The sequence below is a fragment of the Acanthaster planci genome, linkage group LG02, assembly GCF_054643075.1.
Source record: "Acanthaster planci isolate LZ-2023a linkage group LG02, COTS_SCS, whole genome shotgun sequence".
Taxonomy (NCBI): domain Eukaryota; kingdom Metazoa; phylum Echinodermata; class Asteroidea; order Valvatida; family Acanthasteridae; genus Acanthaster; species Acanthaster planci.
The window spans coordinates 2,839,896-2,854,926 of record NC_141778.1 but is presented as its reverse complement, the minus strand read 5'-3'; the positions used below and the strand labels follow the sequence as shown (position 1 = coordinate 2,854,926).

Here is a 15,031-nt window from a genome sequence, read left to right as displayed (position 1 = left end):
CATGGAATTTTAGCAATTTGTAAGCCTTGAAAATTTCCATTTTGGGCCGATTTCACCAGTTAATTCTGAAACGCTGGCTCCATATCCAGTAGAGAAGTATGAGTGAACAACCAAATGCAAGATAAGAGTTCCTCAATACCGTACACTGGACAGAATCAAAACATGAGTAGAGCAAAGAAAACCTGGTGCACTTACATTTAAAGAACGTACATGTATAGGCCTACATGTACACGCAATACTTGGGGTGACCAGCGACTGTAAGCAATGTGATGAACACTTTCATAGGAAAACTGAAACTGTCAACTTTAGAGTATCGGTAGCCATACACCTTCAAAGTTACATGCACACAACCACAATGAATACAACCAGGAACACTACAGGAAATCACACTTTTCCCCAAAATATGCATGTTTACGTGGAAGTGCTGGGTGCCATGAATGAAAACTTTTGCATCCGGAACTCACATCCGTCAATAACGTTCTCTGTCTGCCTGGATTTCTATCTGCTATTGTTGAATTGGTACCGGTACATGGGGCGTGCACCCACTAAAGTTGGTCTGGGAACATGCCTCAGAGAAATATCTATTGTTACACCTCAAAGTGGGTAAAACCCTGCCACTGAATACCTGAAACTCTGGGCCATTGTCCGCAGTAAGTTGGGCTGAGGTGCTAGATAAACACAGTATTTTTAGCCCATATTCACTATTAATCATCCTTAAAATGCTTAGAAAATATGGTGTCAACTGCCAGATTTAAAGAAGGAAGTCGAAAATAACCTTACTTTCCATATTTTGGAGTTTAAATGTACATGTCTGTGTGCACAACTGTATTGTTTTACGTGTATGTTACTGCTGGATTTCAAATTCTTAAAATTTGTTTTCAGAGTATTTGATGGTTCTCAATTTGAAGACATGTACCGTATTATTCTGGGTTAGGTTTGACTCTCACATTTCAAACTTAATCAGATTAAATGGCTTAGAAATTTTAACAACCTGCCACAACAAATATATGTATATTATTTTGGCCAAAAATTTTGACTTGAAAAAATGCCAGATAAACCAGGCAACTTATGATATACAGAAAAACACCAAAACTACTGCCTAAATAGAGTCATTTGAATGATGTGATATGTACAGTAACTTACCTGTGCAGTGTACCCCGCCCTAAGATACATGTACCGGTACATGTAGGCCTACTGTGCAATACCCCAGGGGTTTGCCATGGAGCAATGTATACTTTGTACAAGAAGCCATGCACAGCAGCTGAGTTCAAGTTTAACACACAGTCCACCTCGAACGACTTCGCGGACTTTGCATACCGTACACGTACACGTGTGTATATAAACAAACAGGGCTAGCATTACGTGTTTAGACAGGCAGAACTGACTCAAGCCATGTGTAGTGCAGTACTCTTTGGACTATTGACTGTCCCTGTGAGTACAGTTGGCCAGATTACATACGTTTGTAAACATGTCCTCTAGTGCAAAGTGGCTATCGGTAGGAACAAAATCAGGATGCTGATACATGTCAATCCAGACAATCAAAATTTGGGTAAAACAAGACAAAAAAGTTTTTATTTTGCAACAGATGAACAAAACTTTGTGCGCATTGGTGGTGAGTACTTTCATGCAGTCACGTGGCAGCGAGTGAACTCGACACAAAAGGCGTTGGATGACGTCAACTTTCAATCTGTCATGAAGGAAGAGTCAGCTTTTCACTACCAGATTGTGACTGCACACATCCAGTTTACTTCAGAGAAGTACATCGAGGAATGGTTGGAAAATATCCAGTGCCCAAATATGATTCGAGTCTGATGTACCCCTACAAAGCAAGGTTGTACAACACTTCACTAACAAAACTACAAATACTACATGTACTTTGAAAGTACAGATTACATGTACTGTACATCTCGAAGTTTCAGACATGAGCTCATTCATGTAACAAGACACGTACATGTGCTGATTATCAGTATCAGGCTTATTTGAAAACTTGATGCAAGGCACATTTTAACTTTGCAAGGTCCATGTCGAACGTAGTTCAACCCAGCAAAGTACGTGTAAGCCTTAGTACCAGTATGGAAATGTACAGGAATGTAGTGTAGGCCTGTAGCCTACGGTACTGCATCATGTTCATGTACATGTGTGTACAGAATATACGCAACACCTACAAAAAATTAAGGCGAGGCTTTTGAAGTTAGTGCTCGGATCTGTCGACCTTCCGGATTCAGAACTGGCAAAAAATACTTTCTTTTTTTTTTTGAGAGCCGTGGATCTGTCGGCCAACAATTTACCGATGTTAATGTTCAATTTCAATTTTGTGAGCTTTGATCTTCGGTGGCCAGCGCTAGTGGTAAGAGATACCTCGGTGTTTTCTTCCGGAAAAAAATTTGTTTTGTATTCTTCCCTCCAACTTGAAGACCCTTCTTTGTTTTTCTTGAGACCAAGGAAAATACACACACTTTTTTTTCCCCGTCCTCCAAAATTTGTCTCAAAAAAATCCAAGCACCAATTTAATGAAAAAATGTTTTTCTAAAGTTCAGTATGTACTGGTAAAGTTGTATGCAAAGGCAGAAATCCGGAAGGAGGAAGTATATAGTGTACCGATGTACATCCCCCATCCCAGGCTTTTTGACCTGGTGGGGATGGGCTGTGATTGAATCATATCCCCTCCCCACCCTACTTTTTCATTGTGAGAAAAATAAATTAGGCGCATTTTGAGGAATTTTGTGGACTTTTCATCAACCGAACTGTACCCATTGGCACCAACAAAAGAGCAACAAAAAAAAAAGAAAAAAAGCTGTAAATTTCAGCTGTTTTGAGGAAGGTTTAGGGGTGTTTAAAGCACATACTGAAGACGAACATACAGTATAGTACTGGTACATGTGTGTATCGTGAACAGCGCCAACTTGTGCCATTTTGTGTCATCATCCTTCCGTTCACCTCACAAAATTCCTCGGTTGGGCAATTTTTGGATTTGTCATCCATTCCCCTCATCCCCTCCGTCTCTGAAACAAATTTACCCCACTGCCTGCAAACACAATCCAAAAAAGTTTCATCTTCTTTCTCCTGAAGGCGACATTTATAACTGAATTTAATGTGTGCTTGGCATGACACTGGTGGGCCAATTCAATGGAACTACATGTACATTTACCTGGGTAATTCCTGAAATTAGGGGTTCTTTTTTTTTCGTGTCCCTGTCACATCCAACATATGACTTGGTAAGTTCAGAACACATTTTCTAATTTCCAAGAGTGATAAATTAATGCAAATTACCTGCCAAACAAACAGTAATAGTTTGAAATTGATTCCGGTGCTATTTCCATGTCAAATAACAAAGGTCAGATGTAACAGGGACACAAAAATGTCACACTTTTGGACCCCTCATTTCATTTGTAACAGCCATTCTTGCTTTTACATGTACATTGTAGGATTGTTTTGCTCAATGTTTTAAAAGTTAAAACTTAGTGTGCGTATCACTCAAAAATTATCTTTTTACCCTTGGGAAGTTTTCTTTTCTACAACTGTAGGTCGTTTTGAGGAGGAAGTTGCTGGAAAATATAAAATTCTGTACTGATTTTGTCGGTTGAAGACAGAGTAAGTGAGGTGTTCCCATTAATTCTGAATTCCATATAACAGGTTTTTCTTCAATAATTTTAAATTGTATTGAGGAGTTCAACTAGATCATTGCAGATTGGCACCTTGCATTCCAATGTCTATTGGCCAAATTTCAATTGCCATTGACAAAAACATGTATTTGTGAACCAAGATCAATATCCCTTATGCCCCCACTAGTAACATAGGCCTAGGCAGCTTGGGCCTACATCATACATACATACATACATGTACACAATAAACATGTCGACTGGTACATGTACATGCAGGCCAACTGCGCTGAAGTCTGTGAAACACCTGATGACAAAACGCTATACTCTACTGGGGGCCTACCAGTAATAGACATAGTAGACATTCACTAGACCTCATTAATAATCCTCTATGATAATACGCATACATGTAACACAGGCGTCGATACATGTAGCTTAGAGGCCTACAAGTGTGCATTGTCATTAGCCGTGATGATCAATACTACTGTACTGTGAAATGTAGGCCCTGGGCCAAGACTTGAGTTGCATCAGTTTGCATGCGTCATCAGCACTGAACAGTCAGTCAGTGAAAAAAACTGAGACAGTAAACTGTAGCCCTACCAATGCAATCGTTTCGAACAAAGTAGCCTAGCCTTTTTTTTAGTCATGCTAAGATTTAAGAGGTCAGCACGGTGGTTAATAATAATGACCACGAATGGCATGATGACCATGACCAGTGATGACGGTAGAATTTGAGTTGTTTACTGACGGAAAATCATACCAACATGTGCAACATACCGAAAGAAACAGGTTAAGTTCTGCAGCCTCCGCGCACAAACTGACGGTCTGGCATGGCTGTCCGGATGAGTGATCACGCTGAATGCTCGTCTATTGAAATGGCCCGCCATCACTGCACCGTCTGTAGCTGTCTGAGAAAAGAACAGAAATCGCTCACGTCCAGACAACCACCTACCGAGAATGTTGCTGATTGGTCCAATGTTCATGACAGGAATCCGGAGCCGAGGGGATGCACGTTGGATGGCTTCGTGAAACCTGCATCCCAATCTGTTGACTGGGGCTAGGTTTTCACTCCATTGGCAATACGCGGAGACGCACAAACAATAGACCTAGCCGTAGCTCTGGCTGACGCGCTTTGAAGCGACTCTACTAGACTTGACCCTGTCTCTCCTTCATATTTAGGCTTCGCAGCAACTACGAAAAACTTGGTGGCGCTATCAATGAAAACACAGAAGGTTGCACTTGTAATAGGCTAATCTGTGGTTGCACTACACCAAATACGCAACCATAGAATACAGTGCAAAATCGGACCGAAATAGCGCCGCCTGTTGACTCTCGTGAAGAGGTTAGCCCCCGTTTTTTCACTGGCATTTCAAGATTATGGCCAAAAGATTACTTTTCGTTTCATTTTTATGGGAGTTTTTATTCAACTTTCAAGGAAGATACCCCCCCAAGTAGCAGTAAAACTAAGCGCTCATTTATGAATGGAGCCACCCGCCTCTATCCAAAATAGGCACGCAATTTGGGGCTTTTTGTGAAAGAAACACCCCGAACTGGAAACCATCAGTCCAAAATTTGGGATTTAAAGAAATATTTCTATGATCCCTCCTGATTATGGTCTGTCTTAATGGAAAAAGCCCGTGGGATCACAAAATATTGATGAGCTGTCGCACAGAAATACAACCATTTGGTGGAATGCACCGAGGAGGCTTTCCTTGCTCTGTGAGCCAACTAGTGTATGCAATAACAATTCCCTCGTTTTCTGTTTTGCAAGGTTACAGTGGAAAAAGTACCGTAGCCCACACATTGGCAGATGGTTATGTAAAATACGAAGGGCCTAGGCTTTCAACTGAAGCGCAACCTCGCAGTCGCGAAATTCTAATTTAAACATTCCTCTTTTGAAGTGGCGAAAATGATAATTTTAATAGCTAGGGATTTCGAGACAACTTTTTTGTTTCGAACATAAGTGTTTAAGGCCTGAAATTTGGACAGCGTATCACCAGTATCGCATGGGTAGGCCTACATGGCAGTATGATCTACTTAGCGTGAATTTCAGCTGGTACCGAATTCGCCCTTTGGATAAATTGAAACCACGCTACTGTGTTTGAATTTTGTCGATCGTTAAATTTGAATCAACTGCAACCGTAGCGATTAAGCATGACAGGATGATGCCCTTGATATACTGCATGATTTTTCTACAGGAACTGTACATAGGCCAAGCTAAATGTACCCCTTTCGATTTGTCGTAAGTTCGGCCTTGAGGATCAATTCTGGACGACTAACGGGCGCCAGGCCTCAGGAAGTGCGACAACCGGCCATGAACTTGATGGAGGTGCTTCATGGGCGTGAGTGCAGTGTAAAAAGATGCCATTCATATAGCTCAGCGTGTAATGAGGTATTCGGCAGCGAACAAATTCTTATCGACAAAAGAGGTAACATGTCGATGAACATTCAAAGCGGTATGGTGCAAACTTTTTGAGGGGTAGGCTACAATACGCCGCCCTTAAGTCTATACCCCATGGAAGAAAATGTCGAAAATTCTGACGAGTTTGGATGCTGAAAAAGCTTTAATACTAAACTGAAATAACTATATCACTTTTTTCCTGGAGTGACCACACATTTTTGCCCTTAAAATGACAAAATATAAAAGAAAATTTAATGAAATATAAAAGTGCATAATATTACAGGGATGCATTCAACGCGTTCCTATAGGTTCATATAAAATCTGGGAAATGAATGATACATGCGTCTGAGATGGAAAGGATGGTAACTATAGCGACTGGATTGAATTGGTAAAGTAACAAAGGCAAGATGAAATCTCCTTCAGAATTGATGTTGCGTACAATCGCTCGTCTGTTTCCATATTTAATTAAAATGGTTGTCTTTGCCAGTCATTTTGATTTATTGCAGCTATGCAGGTTACAGTTTGCCTTTTGATCTGATGGTCCCTCGCACCAGCAGCTCTGCGCATGCGATTTTCTCAACATCGGTATTCGTCCGCTGTGTGGAGGCAGTGGGGAGTAACGTGGTCGGGTCAGAACCGCCTTTGATTGCTTCTTTTTATGCGCTATGCAGAAAAAAGACGTAACGAGGCCGTTGCTGGTAATTGCCTCGCCATACAGTGATGCCCCAGCAAATGACTACAACATCATAAATCAAGATAATTGCTCTGCCCTTTGTGACTGCGTAGGATAAGTTTCTCGCTCTCTGATCACTGAAAGTGCCAACTGTTTCCATGAGCCAAAAGGTCCACTTTCTCCTAAAAATAGCCATCGTTGCTGCACAAGCAACAGCAGCGGGATGGAGCGTGGATGGGTCCTGGTGCGTGCTTCATTTGTGACACTGTTGCTGATTTGGGTCTTGTCTGTTACCGCCGATGAGAAAAATGTCACGGATCTTTATGTTCTGACGCTGTTCCCGATGTCCGGGTCCTGGGCGGGGGGCCAAGGCCAGCGACCGGCGGTGGAGATGGGGCTGCGCCACGTCAACTCCAACCCGGCCCTGCTGCCCGGTTACCGCTTGGTTATGGTGCCAGAGAAGGCCGAGGAGGCAGACACGCAGGCAAGTAACCTTCAGTTCGTCTTCGCTCCAATATCGTATCTGTCAATCCCTCTTCCTGTCCGTAAGTGTCCAACTTGCTCCTTAGCCCTGACAACAGTACGCCAGTGTTAAAGCGCACGGGTAGTTCAGTTTGGAATTTTTGTTAGATAGTCATCATCACCCATAATCTGGTATGTAATTCCACGACTGGAATATTAAAAGAAAATGTCATCATATTAGTCCTTCTTCGACTCGCCTCTTTCATTGGTGATACAGATTAGTGTCGGAAAAAATGGTATGCTTTAGTAAAATCTGTAGCTATTACTTTCGTTTTCTGTTATCCGTTTATTCATTTGTGTCATTAACGCTATCACTTCGGGTGCGAGTAATGACAGTAAGATTACCCATTTCTTCGAGGAACGATCTCAAAAACCTAACGTTAAGAAGCTCACTTATGATTTTGTTAAGTTTCCTGTCTTGCATAGATTTATATGACGTGGTATACTTAAATCTTTGGTCAAAATGTCAAACGGCCAGCAACGATAGTACCTCTACTCCTGTTGATCAAAATAATTTTGCACAAATAACTAATTTTATCCCAGTCTCGGTCTATGAAATAGGTGTTCTCACAGCAAACGTCTGTGATTATGCAAGCCAGTTTTGGTAATTAGCATCTTGATCCCACTGACCAATCAGTGCGCGTCTTTACCAAATGCAGTACAGGCAGCTGTCAGCTACCGACCAATCAACAGCACGTGCAGGGCTTTTTTCCGACCAACAGCTGCAATTTACTGACTGACATGCCGTGTTTGCATGGAATTTTCATGCATGCCCAATTCCCAACATTTTTCCCCAACGTGAACCTGAACAGACATTCAAATGGACATGTCTTTGCCCCCAAAATCAGATTTTTAATATCGCTCTCCTTCCAAATCAGTTCGCGGGGAGAATTCTTATCGATTCTTCCCTTCTCGTATTTTCCTTTCTTCCGAGTCTCTGCAAAGCCAATCACTTCTACCTTCCATCACTCAGCAATTCCACTGTTTTCCCTTCCCCAATCTTCGCCCCATCAGTCAGCCGAGGAAGTCACCGCCATATCTGCTCCATTTGGCGCGTAATCGCTTGTTGCAAATTATACCCCGCTGTAATTGGATCCACCGAACGTCTGCGCACGCTGTGGTAGAGCTGGTCCGTAGCCTGGAAATTCATTCCTAATATGAAACTTTAATGCGTGACTTACGAGAGACGGCAGCAAGACTACTCTGAGAAGAAGGACTGAGGGAAAGAGACAGGTCACCAGATTGCATTTCACACGAAATGCATTTCTTACCACAATATATTACCGCGCAAGCCTTAATTGAGCAATGCATTAATGTAGTTGCATGGTTTACTTACAAAGCCGTGCATAATGGCGTACTGACTTTTTACCTTGAAATGGTTCTTGTTCCCGTCATTGTTTGCTTTTTACTCCATAAAAAGTATTATTATGCAGATTATATTTTAATACATTATTGCTATTAGAAGCCAGCACCAAAACGGAAAACAGACACCATTGGGTACTTTGACTGTTGTTCTTATGAAGTAGTTATTAGACCTTTCGAAAACGCGTGTTTTTCTTGTCTAAGAACTCCGCTGAGTTGTGTCACTTTTAGTGAACGTATTTTAGTATCGTTGCATTCATGACATTTCCATGAACGATTTCTCTTCTTTGCTACGTAGTTTTCAGCACTGAGCTTAAAGTCACCTTTGAGCATTTCAAGTTTTTCAATAGAATGAAAGCAGCCGCAATTTCGGTGAAAACGCTCTATTTGCAAGAAATTTGTACTGAATGAATACCGTTTGATGTCTATGTAGAACAAGTACTCTGAGTAGTGGCGTATCGATCCAGCGGGGGGCGGGGGAACTTGCACCCTCCAGACTTTTTGTTTTAGAAAGCTTAGAATACTTCATAGATGGTTAGGAAGAAAGTAATCAGTGTATTTATTTATGAGATATTAGCACCAACACCCTGAGAAAACAACGCCAGCAAATAAAAGCAAGGATGTCGAGCCCATGGGTAAGGTTTTTGACGTTTTTTCTCCCCCAACATCATGTTGAAGGAGCCCAAAGCCGCATTCGCTTTTGACTCCCCCCCACACACACACACACACCAAAAGCTGGATACGCCGCCGCTTTGAGAGACACGGAAAACCAGATTCTAAAAGCACAACAGTATCGCCGACGATGAATTCCCTTTAAGTTAATTTCAGTAGTGTTTACACACCGAAGTGTTCTGACCAATTCCTTTAATCAGAAGTCTACTTGATACTTCCGACGGGCATAGTAAATCTACTGTCAACCTCACGATGTCAAGCATTCACGGCTTGATCGAATGGCTCTCTGTAAATAAAAGCTGTGGGCGCTGAACTTAAAGACGAAACCCCGTGGCTCACATTCTCTAGGAATCAAAACTAGCCAGGAATTCTGAGTATTCAATCTTATAGAGATTATGGTCGGTCAAACCATATCCCCATGGCTGACAATGAATTTGTGATGTGTAAATGTTGCGTGTTCTGGCTTGCACGAATTCAGATCTTTCAGATAAACGTATGCTTTCTGCGAGAACATTTTGCTTCTTTTGGGATAGATTGATTTATATCATTTTATGGGCGAAGCACAAACGGGTAGAACTTCTTACCCTTTCACATATGCAGCAAGGTATGAGACGGAGAGAACCCCCCCTGCTTTGTGTTGGTCATTTTCTCGCAGGAATCTGGGGAATTCCTTTCAGACATCTTGGGGGGGGGGTGTTAAGTAACAATAGTCTGGAATGTGTATAGGGATTGGACATGTTGGGGGGGGTACCCCTCGGTCTCATTTCTTGCTGGGTATACCCCTTTCTGTAACGCAGGTCTGGTTCCCACATGTACGAAAGTTGACAGGATTGCAGGATTGCAAAAAAGCAAACTCAAGTAATGTCAAGTTGCTCTCCTTGGTGCCACTTAACCACACAAAGAAACAAATACATATTCATTTATATTGCACATGAAAACCAGGAATGGAAAGAAATAAAGAAGCCTACAAGCTTGGACCAAAAAGTGTTTTGGAAGAGTTTTACTGCTGAAGATAGTAGACACTAGAGTGCCAACAAAGTGCGTGAAGTATGATTTTAATGGCTCGCAAACCTGGTTTTGTCTCCTTGCTACCAGCAGTAAATGAAGTACTTGTATAGCGTAAACTACATAAGGGACAAACAAGACTCGAAGCAGGCACAAAAAGACCCAAAACCAGAAACTTTGCAATCCATTAAAATGTTGATAAAACCGTTGACATATTTCTAGCGACACCGATTCAAGAAAATGTCACCAGGATACATTATTAAAGCCCACGTACGTGCTTGCAGTTATTACAGAATGGCACGTCTAATCCCAACGATGCCAGACGGTCTCTATACAAATGTCTCATATCTGATCAAAGATTTGGCATTCCTGGATTGGAAATGCCAAGTTTTGTCCCCTGGGCCGTGTCTTCTGCCCAGCCAGGGCGCTTAAGGCAAGCAAGATGAATTTCTTGGCTAACTCACTGTCGCTCCTCTCTCTCAAATTTAACCGATGCTCGACTCACAGGAATTACCGAGCGATACCGTCTAAATTCGCACGCACCGTGTGGAGCTCTCGACAAATATTTATCTCCATGATCGCAATTTCTCTGAAAAGAGACCAATTACGATTTCCGACAATTTCCCGAGTTCTGCAGGCAGAATGAGGCCGGGCCTATCATGTATCTCCAGTTTAATTTTCTAGAAAGTCGGGATAGCGTCGCAATGTCATTTTAAGGGCGTGGTGCAGGCGTCAAAAGAAATCTGTGATCCGTTCAGAATTACTAACAATATATTAATGTGTCCTTTACCTTCACGCTGCCTTTGAGTGATTACATTGTTTGGTTGTATTCGCATTTTATGACGACCAGGAAGACTTATTGCAACTTTGAAAATTGCGTCTCATAATGTAGAACTGCTCATCTCAACAGCTTTATCTGAGCCAGCCCATCTTAATCTTCCGTAGAGAAACACTCCTTACATATGTATTCTTGTGAGGTATTTCCTTTGTTCTCGTGTACAAAATTCCCACAACATACACGGAAAAAAATTCAAATCAATGCCATTTCAACCAAATTCGGTTTCCTGGGTTGAAATTTCGACCGTATGTCCCTTATATAAAACACTTCAATTTGCGACGAATGAATGGCTCTTGAAAATTCTTCCTTTTGGAGAAAATTTGAAATATCTGCTTTGTGAAATTCTTGTGGGGTACCACTTTAGTACCCCCACAAGGATCAAAACTGGCCTTGTGGGGTACCTTCCATTGTTCCGGTACCCTACAAGGCACCATGTACAAGTGCACTGTGTGGTGCGCGTCCTCATGCAGTGGCTTCAGGTGTACGTGCACAAAGGCCAGGCATAAGGGATAAATGGAGTGTTAAATGAGCCTTGACATTGTGGTGTTGTTGTCGGCTACTGCACGGAGTGCCCAACGCTCAAGCACAACCGGGACTTCGAAATAATGTGCTGTAACCTTTTGAAAAGTCTTAATGATCTGTAATAAGCCCGTTGATGACCATCGAAATTGACGTTTCGCATCTCACTTTCGTAAAAGCATTTTGTCAGAGGCGCTGTATTTTCCACAAGATTCATCCCGAATAGTACTATTTCGGGACGGGCCTTTTTGCCTAATTTCTTTTGAGACTGCACCGGTAAAATTATTGACACCTTGACATTAAAGACAGCAGAAATCAGTAACATATTGCCTTCCCAATGTAATCGCTAATAGATCTACAGGCATGCATAGTCACTAGAAGCAAAGAAGCAAGGTGCCATTGAAACTTAATTGCCATCGGCATATATATAGCAGGCAAAAAGTGCCTTTGAAATGCACTTTATTTTTCGAGAATACGAACAAGAAAACATTAGGGTCAATAAGAACAAAGTGCCTTATACTTGATCTTTTTGTCAATTTCTGCTCAAGTTGGTAATTCAATCTCTGTTTTCTACATGCAGAGAAAATGTCACCGAGTCTGTGAAAGTCTCGCATATCTCAGTCACACAAAAGATGTTTGACGACGTTATAGTTGATTAATTAAGATAAACGTGCTTTATTTTTCGCAGCAACAGTGCCATGGTTTAGTCCAACACAAGTCTTTTTACAAGACCAATCACAGGAAACATGGAGGATAATCACAAGGAATGGTTTCATTAAAGTTCATTTGAACAACTCCTGACTTGTCTTAAGACTGGATGAGGTGTAATGGACCTCTAGAGAGGAACGGTGCGCCAAAATTTCAATTTTCCACTTAAGGCAAATTCTGCTCAATCAAACATCATTGTAAACTAGAGAAACGTGTTTGTAAACAAACACAGAGCTGGTTCGGGACTGTTTTACCAACAAGATAAGTATTGTTGATCAAAGCTCTCAAACTAACCCAAATGCTGGGTTGAAAACGTGTACAAAGTCAAGGGGCTGAAATAAATATTGAAAAAACAAGAGTAAATCACATGACGACGTCATCATGACGTCATTTATATACAATAATTTCTGTATCAAGATTTTTGTTGGCTGTCACTTTGAAAACGAGCAAACATTCGAAAGGGTTCAAAATTGTGCCTTGGAAAGGTGTACAAAGTTAACGGGCAAAAAACCCCATTTGGAGAAACACTGCTCTTTTAAGTTCGTGTCACGTGATTTGCGCTTAAACTGAACAATTTTATGAAATATTACTTCATATTCGGACCCTTAGGCATATTACAAATAAAACAACACAGCGTAAAGTACCCGATTTCTCCTTTGTTCTTATAGTAATCTTGCGCCAAAGTTAAAGACTACTTGTTCACTTTTATTAAGTAGAAAAACGTGTACAAAACGTATGAGCAAATATTCAGGTCATCGTGACGTCATCCCTTTGAAATAAGTCGTGCATCAGGGTCTTTGTTGGCTATTACTTTGGGAACGATCAGAGACTGCAAAGTTACCGAAATTGTCGCTGAAAAACGTGTACAAAGTCAATGGGCTATAAACTTGTTTGCAGAAACACTGCTCCTTTAAGTTCGTGTCACGTGATTTGCGCTTAACCTGAACAATTTTTATGAAATATTACTTCATATTCGGACTCTTAGGCATATTTCAAATAAAATAACAGAGCGTAAAGTACCCGATTTCTCCTTTGTTCTGATAGTAATCTTGCGCCGAAGTTAAAGACTACTTGTTCACTTGTGTTAAGTAGAAAAACGTGTACAAAACCTATGGGGAAAAATGAAATATTCAAAAATGAATATAAAATAAGGGGATGATGTCATCATGACGTCATCCCTTTGCAATAAATCTTGCATCAGGGTCTTCGTTGGCTATCACTTTGGGAACGATCAAAGACTGCAAAGTTACCGAAATTGTCGCTCAAAAGCGTGTACAAAGTCAATGGGCTATAAACTTGTTTGCAGAAACACTGCTTCTTTAAGTTCGTGTCACGTGATTTGCGCCTAAACTGAACAGTTTTTATGAAATATTACTTCATATTCGGACTCTCAGGCATATTTCAAATAAAATAACAGAGCGTAAAGTACCCGATTTCTCCTTTGTTCTGATAGTAATCTTGCGCCGAAGTTAAAGACTACTTGTTCACTTGTGTTAAGTAGAAAAACGTGTACAAAACCTATGGGGAAAAATTAAATATTCAAAAATGAATATAAAATAAGGGGATGATGTCATCATGACGTCATCCCTTTGAAATAAATCTTGCATCGGCATCTTCGTTGGCTATCACTTTGGGAACGATCAAAGACTGCAAAGTTACCAAAATTGTCGCTCAAAAACGTGTACAAAGTCAATGGGCTATAAACTTGTTTGCAGAAACACTGCTTCTTTAAGTTCGTGTCACGTGATTTCCGCTTAAACTGGACAATTTTTATGAAATATTACTTCATATTCGGACTCTTAGGCATATTTCAAATAAAATAACAGAGCGTAAAGTACCCGATTTTGCCTTTGTTCTTATAGTAATCTTGCGCCGAAGTTAAAGACTACTTGTTCACTTGTGTCAAGTCGAAAAACGTGTACAAAACCTATGGGGAAAAATGAAATATTCAAAAATAAATATAAAATAAGGTGATGATGTCATCATGACGTCATCCCTTTGCAATAAATCTTGCATCGGGGTCTTCGTTGGCTATCACTTTGGGAACGATGAAAGACTGCAAAGTTACCAAAATTGTCGCTCAAAAACGTGTACAAAGTCAATGGGCTAGAAACACGTGTGTAGGAAAACTGCTCCTTTAATTTCATGTCACGTGATTTTTGTCTAAACTGGGAAAAACTTATGAAATATTATTTAATATTTGGACACTTGGGTATATTTGCGATCGAACGGAAGGGAAAATTTAGTCTGATTTCTTCTTCGTTCTGGTAGTAATTCTGGGTCGAAGTTGAGGACTGCTCACGCATTATGCGGGACAATGTGTGTACAAACCCTATGTTGTGCAACAGCGCCATACATGGTTCAATATGGGACAGTTTCTTGAAAATTGAAAGCCCATGCAGGTGTGACCGTAATTCTGCAATAGCGCCCTCATAGCCTGATATACGACAGTCCGAAAACTGTGTGCAATCTGTGTACAAAGTCTATGGGGGAAAATTAATTCTTCAAAAATCAATAATAAATAAACTACTTAAGTTATCACTGTGAATTTCTTCTAGGACCGTCCTTGGATAATCACACAACTATCCTCCAAGTTTGACCAAATGCTGGGTTGAAAACGTGTACAAAGTCAAGGGGCTGAAATAAATATTGAAAAAACAAGAGTAAATCACATGACGACGTCATCATGACGTCATTTATATACAATAATTTCTGTATCAAGATTTTTGTTG

General features: G+C 40.9%; 2 protein-coding genes across 7 annotated transcripts in view; one reads left to right on the top strand and one right to left on the bottom strand.

Moving 5' to 3' along the window:
* Positions 1-4,662, bottom strand: part of LOC110975307 (uncharacterized) — a 46,195-nt gene extending 41,533 nt beyond the window's left edge. For 2 of the 6 annotated variants that reach the window (XM_022227689.2, XM_087132728.1), the window contains exon 1: positions 4,377-4,662. The gene's annotated coding sequence lies outside the window, so the exon portion shown is untranslated. Of the gene's footprint in view, positions 1-195; positions 490-1,143; positions 1,315-4,376 lie in introns of those variants that run through there. The other 4 variants (XM_087132732.1, XM_087132729.1, XM_087132727.1 and 1 more) reach the window with 3 other exon arrangements.
* Positions 4,663-6,669: 2,007 nt separating this feature from the next.
* Positions 6,670-15,031, top strand: part of LOC110975331 (gamma-aminobutyric acid type B receptor subunit 1-like) — a 36,700-nt gene continuing 28,338 nt past the window's right edge. The window contains exon 1 of the mRNA XM_022227729.2: positions 6,670-7,157. Coding sequence (XP_022083421.2) covers positions 6,897-7,157 — 261 coding nt within the window. The 5' untranslated portion in view covers positions 6,670-6,896. The remainder of the gene's footprint in view (positions 7,158-15,031) is intronic.